At 33.7% G+C, this 7001-nt stretch overlaps 1 protein-coding gene across 1 annotated transcript; it reads left to right on the top strand.

Moving 5' to 3' along the window:
• Nucleotides 1-4373: 4373 nt before the first annotated feature.
• LOC104221826 (pectinesterase-like) lies at nucleotides 4374-6665 on the top strand. Its single transcript, XM_009772959.2, has 2 exons — nucleotides 4374-5400; nucleotides 5862-6665. Exons 1-2 carry the CDS (start codon nucleotides 4446-4448, stop codon nucleotides 6548-6550), a joined length of 1644 nt encoding a protein of 547 aa, XP_009771261.1. The 5' UTR covers nucleotides 4374-4445; the 3' UTR covers nucleotides 6551-6665.
• The last annotated feature ends 336 nt before the right edge of the window (nucleotides 6666-7001 follow it).

Raw genomic sequence — 7001 nt, 5'->3', positions numbered from 1 at the left:
CAATCTAAAGAAGCTCTACAGAATTAAAACTTTAACCAAAAAACTGTAATTCGTAGAAGTTTGATGTAATTTGAAATATGTAAATCTCTTTTAAAATAACTGCAAAAATCGACATCTAAATTCAGTTTTTGTTTTAACCTATGCACTGTAAACCGAACGATTATTTCCGAAATAGAGTAATGTTTACATTATCCGTTTATGGATACTCGAGATTAAAGGAATCTGAGGCCCATAGATCTATATATTCCACTTTGCTGGCTGCTCTAACCTAACTGTTTGTTTTGATCAAAAAGTATAAAACTTTTTTGACAAACTAATTATTGATAACACGGAAGGTAAATTTCAGCCAAATATAATTAATCCCAAATTCAAATACACAAAGCGAGAAAATAGAAGGATAAGAATTTGCAATATTTATTATTATAATAATCATACATCAAGCATGAGAGATAAACTTACACCGACCGATGTACCCAAATAAATTTGGGTCATAATCATGGGAGCAAAGAAAAGGGAAGAGAGGAAACTGTTTGATGGAGAGATTCTTCTTTTTTGACTCTCTCATGGTTGTTGTCTCGAAAAAATTCCCCTTCAGGACTTAGCTCCCCATATATATATATATATATATAATATATGTATATATTAGCAACTCTCTTTTATCCAATGGTCTTTGACCGGCGTACTTTCTCATGACCGTGTCTCTCATCGCTCGCCCAAACATCATGCTCGTTCTGCGAAATGAGTTTTTCGACGACTTGACCTCGGCAATGGCCGAGGTACTCTTTACTATCATGCCTCGTGGGCGTGGTTATGGCTCGGTCGGCCCATTATCATTCCTTTTAAGAACAATCATCCTATGGCCAGATTTTGACCCATACAGTTTAGTGTTGAAATAATTATCATGCTTTTACTTGGAAAATTTTGATTCATCGTGCTAAAGTGTACGCCACAAAAATAAAAGGCTTTTAACATATTTTACGGTATGTATATAATTATAGTTGTTATTCAAATAAAATAATATACATTGATTAATTATTATTATTATTATTATTATTATATATATATATATATATATATATATATATATATATATATATTAAATGTATATGACACATTAATATTATTAGAGGTAGAGCTAGGATTTCAAGTTTATGGGTTCAAGATTCTAATCATTTTAAGTTAGTGGGTTCTAAATTAATGAATGGTACATATTTAATGAAAATTTTAAGATAAATACATGATTGGAACCAAAGCTACTGGGTTTGGCCGAATCAGTGGCCGACACTGTGGCTCCGCCTCTAATTATTATGCAAAAAATATACACCGGCTATTAATGCAGGGGACAGCTATACTGCGTAGATTTTCTTCATCAAAAGTAATTGCAATTTGCATGTTGCATAATATATTAGTACGTAATGGCGACAAGAAAACATGCTTTTCTAAACAGGGAATAATTTCTTATACGATGCCCATGGTTTTGGTTTCTGGTTAGTTTATTTTGAAGGATACATAACAATATCCAAGTGGAAGTTATAAAATTGGTAAATATTAAGTAGTCTATTGTGCAATCCAGTTTTACAACTAAACTATTGCTTACAAATTAAAAAAAAAAAAAAAAAAGATAAAAAAAGGCCAGCTCTTTTATCATAGTGAGCAAATGATGGTTTGTCACACTACTATTACAAATTAATAAGTTTCTAAGACCTTTAATAAATTTATTAATCACCTAATTCGGCTACTTTACCGTGTCAGCAATATTGCTCTCAGATTAAATTATAGTATTAATTAATAACCTAAAGATGCATCCATTATTGCTTCAAATGACTTTTCAATATTTTAAAGGCCTATGAGTAGGGTGTACAAAGGAAACTAACAAACCGCGTCAATTCGATAATCTGAGTCAAACCGAGAAAAAAATCCGACTATGGTTCAGTTTGATTTGGTTTGGTGTTGGAAAAAAAAATCCGACCATAATTGGTTTGGTTTTGGTTTAACTAATATATATATATATATATATATATATATATATATATATATATATATATATATATATATATATATGTATATGTATATATATATACATATATAGAAATTTTAGGTATATTTAATATATAAATATACTTATTGTGATGTAATTTATAAATATTTCTTAAATTTTTTCATAATTTTATCTTTTAAAGTATTATTTCAAGATTAGACTTAGAACTTTTGAATGTTCCAATAAGTTTTATAGCCATTAATATTGGTAACTCAAATAATGCTAACAAAAGCCCAAAACAAAATTAAAACAATACTAAGGCTAACAAAAGACATTTAATTCAATACTTAGAATGACAATGCATTGTTTTGCAATGATTTAGATAAAATGCATAACCTATTTTTATTTTTCTTTATCGTATAGTCATGTAATTAGTACTCCTTTATTAGTCTACTTATTTGAGCATGACTCAGTACTTTTAGATTATGCCTATTTTTATTATGGTTTTTTAATTAGCAATATTTATATTACGTGATTTTATTGCTTTATTATTGAATATTTTAGGATAATGTCATGACACATCTCATATTTTGTATTATTTTCTTGAAAAATACCTTATATAGTTGTTATCTTACTAGGATTAAAGAAATATTTGGAGCACATGTTATATGTTTTGTGCTACGAAGATTTACCGGAAAAAAAATAGAAAAACCCGAATAACTCGAAAATTCGAGAAAAACCGAGATTGAAAAACCCGAGTTTTATTGGTTTGGTTTGGTCTTTAGATTTAATAACCCGACACAATTGGTTTGGTTTGATTTGGTAATTACAAAACTCGAATCAACCCGACTTATGTACACCCCTACCTATGAGATCCATTTAGTATCTCTATGTGTATATGGAAGTTATGAGCATATTGGCACCTACCAATCTGGAAAATTAAAACTGGATTAATAGATGAATAATAATAATAATAACTAGATATTACTTTACTAAAGATAATAGATAAATAAGAATTAACTGTGACCCTGCAACCCATTTGTATCATTAGACATTGATATAGCCTACTGTGACGAGCTAGATATTTTGTTTTTCTAATCTCTTTTTATATCAAATAATTTTTATTTTAGATTTGGTCCTAATATGACAAATTGCAGTGAATAAACAAACTTGAAAGATTTTTATTTTTCTGAATTCACTCTTGTTGGTCTGAAAATAATTAGCAGATCGAAGTAACATGCGAAATTATCCTCAACATTAATAATTGACACCAAAATTTTATAGGTTGCCACATCTCATCCTTAAAGAAACTATAAATTAAAGGCGCTTTCTATTTTATGTTTCATTAGAAAATATTCACCAATCGTGTCACTTTTATGGGCATGTTTGTTCATAGGTGTAGTTGCTCACTGTTAGTATTCTTGTACCATTTTTTTTAATAGTCACAAATATGGTGGTAAACAGGCATGTTAATTTGAACTTGACAGCGTTAAAAGTGCATTTGATTAATACTAGTTACTACACAGTCCGGTTATGTTTCATACGTGCATAAAATGGATTGGTTCAAAGTAATTCAATTACTAAAAAAAATTGAATTAGCTATGAACTTTGTTGCTAATTTACAATTTTTTTTATAATCTGACACAAATTTGTATTAGCGGCGACTGTTGCGTTTTTCTCTTCTTCTATTCAATTTTGTCCGTCGCTAATTTCTATTTTTTAGTCGTACCGGTCAAATCAAATCTGATTAGCGAGAACGTGGAACATTTTAATTCGAATTTATTCGAAGGTACCAATTTGTTATTAAATATTTTTTCTAAGCAGTCCACCTACCCCCTTGCTTCCATCGTGAAGCTCGAGTTGGGTCACTTTGCAATACAAAAGGAAGGCTGAAATATGCTCTTGTTTCTGTATCCGCAGATACCTCATAGGTAAGAAGTTTTTGTTTAATTTACTAACACATGTTCTAGTTGGATTATTTGATTATTAGTTTTATGATGGATAATTTGAAGGGGAAAGCTATTTGAGGCTATAAATTGCTGCCACGAGTTCTTGACATTCGAACAATTTTAGCAATAGAAGAATACTTAGTCAAAATGTAAGCCTACACGTCCATAGATTAACAGATGTCCAGTACTCAATAGGAGAAAAAAATCCATAGATGCAATCATATTAAGCACAAACTAGGGCTAGTGAAAAAAAATACCAATATATCAGACTTACATGTGCAGCATATTAATTAAACAAAGTATTATAGTAGTGATTATCCTGAATCCCTTCCCCAGCTTATAAAAACAATTTAAAGCTGCTTTATTGAATTCCAGCTACTTTATGTATATTTTCTTGCAAGTTGTTGGCAAAAATAATTATGATATTCACATTTGGTGCTGCTTTTAGCCTATAAAAGAACACTAGCAATGACAAGATTAACAGCAAACTAAAGCTTTATCCATTTTGGTACTAAGCCATGGCTTCTTCTTCACAACCATTGTTGGACACACCGAAAAGAAAATCCTCCACTTCTAAAGCTCTCTATGTTCTTCTCTCCTTAGCTGCTATTGTGGGCTCAGTTGGATTAGTTTCAATCTGGGCTATTAATGTCAGCAGCCCATCTCTTTCCTTGACAGCCCATGTTTGTGATCAGGCCCATGATCAGCCATCTTGCTTGGCCATGGTGTCTGAGGTTGCACCTGTTGGTTTGATGGATTCCACGACAGTGGATTTGTTACAGATGGTTTTGCATAAATCATCGTTAAAAATCCACGAGACGATCGATTTAGTGAGCAATGTGAACGTTAGGATCAATGATGGGAAGGAGCAAGCAGCTCTAGCAGATTGTCTAGAGTTAATGGATTTGTCAAGTGACAGATTAATGGACTCCATGATGTTACTTGGGAACTTGTCGGCCCAAACCCACTTTGATGTCCATACATGGCTAAGTAGCATTCTGACTAACCATGCTACTTGCATGGATGGGCTAAGTGGTCTGGCCCGGACCATTATGAAGCCCATATTGAAGGATTTGATAGTAAGAGCAAAGACTTCTTTAGCCTTGATGGTTAAAATGGCACCATCTAATACCATGGATCTTCCATCAGTTACTGATGGATTACCCTCATGGGTTACTTCTTATGATAGAAGGCTTTTGCAACTTTCTGCAAATGCCATAACAGCCAATGTTGTAGTGGCTAAAGATGGTAGCGGAAAATTCAAGACAATAAAGGAAGCAGTAGCATCAGCTCCAGATAATAGCAAGACTCGTTATGTTATATATGTGAAAAAAGGAATATACAAAGAGAATGTTGAGATTGGGAAAAAGAAGAAAAATGTGATGCTTGTTGGTGATGGCATGGACGCCACCATCATCACTGGTAGCTTGAATGTTGTCGATGGTGCAACAACCTTCAACTCTGCAACTGTTGGTAAAAAAATCTCCTTTCTCACTACTGTTTTGGCTTATTTATCGTTTTTATTTAAATGAAAGCTTTTTATTCTAACAAAGAAGTTTGAAACTCAGTAGCCATTGGGGAAAAGGTTTGTCACTCTGGAAAACAATAAATTTTCTAAAGGACAAATACAATAACAACATACTCAGGGTAATCTTACAAGTAGCATTTGGAGAGGATAATGTGTATGTGAATCTTACCTTTATTTCCATAGATCCTCGCACAATTCCTAAAGGACAAATGCCTTTGTCAATTGGGGCTTTGCCAATTGCTTTTTGGTGGCGATAACTTATGCAATCTTTAACTATCACTGGAAGCTTTAGGCTAAAGCTATGAAATCTAAAATCCACATTCAGCTAATAAGAACATAAATAATATTGGACATTTATTAACTTCTTTTTGCGGTTGTCTAACCTTTTTTTTTTTTTTTAATGCAGCTGCTGTTGGGGATGGATTCATAGCCCAGGATCTGCAGTTTCAAAACACAGCAGGAGCAGCAAAACACCAAGCAGTGGCACTTCGTGTTGGGGCAGATCAATCAGTCATCAATCGTTGCAAAATAGATGCATTCCAGGATACCCTCTATACCCACAGCCTCCGCCAATTCTACAGAGATTGTTACATCACTGGCACTGTAGATTTCATCTTTGGTAATGCAGCAGTCGTGTTCCAAAACTCAAAAATCGCAGCACGAAAGCCTGGGCCTGGACAAAAGAACATGGTTACAGCTCAAGGTCGTGAAGATCCAAACCAAAATACAGGAACTTCAATCCAAAATTGTGACATTATTGCTACCTCAGACCTTGCACCATTGAAAGGGTCCGTTAAGACATATTTGGGCCGTCCGTGGAAAGCGTACTCACGAACTGTATTTATGCAGTCCAATATTGGAGACCATATTGACCCAGAAGGTTGGTCAGTATGGGATGGTGATTTTGCCTTGAAAACTTTATATTATGGTGAGTATATGAACAAAGGACCTGGAGCTGGAATTAGTAAGAGAGTGAAGTGGCCTGGTTATCATATTTTAAGTGCTTCAGAGGCAACGAAATTCACAGTGGGTCAGCTGATTCAAGGAGGAGTATGGTTGAAATCTACTGGTGTGGCTTACACTGAGGGCTTGTGAGAACTCTGTTAAATTGATCTGCCTATCATGTACTGCTAGTGAAGTTTTAGTATGTTTCGACTGCTGGTTGTAAGCTTGTTTCGTAATAATATGCTGCTGAGTAGTGGTTCTGTAATGTGAACGATCGATCATCACTAACCGCGATCAATTGATAAACTTGGCGTGTATTTATTATAATACAAAAACCTTTTTTTGTTAACAAGGGAACCCATAACCGCTATCCTTGTGATACGCACAAGGTAAATCCCGCTCCTATATAATAGCCCTTAAATCATACAAGAACCCCACTAGGCAAGCTCCGTGCAACGGGCTCAATCGAAAAGATATGCAACTCGGCCACCCGGGGGGTAATACAAAAATCTTTGCAAATGGAAAACATAAAAAAAAAAAGGGGGAGGGGAGGGGGGGATAATTTTGTTACATTGGAAGAGTATATATAATGGAGAAAAAG

This window comes from Nicotiana sylvestris, chromosome 2 (genome assembly GCF_000393655.2).
Source record: "Nicotiana sylvestris chromosome 2, ASM39365v2, whole genome shotgun sequence".
In the NCBI taxonomy this organism is placed as follows: Eukaryota; Viridiplantae; Streptophyta; class Magnoliopsida; order Solanales; family Solanaceae; genus Nicotiana; species Nicotiana sylvestris.
This window is presented reverse-complemented; position numbering and strand designations above follow the sequence as displayed.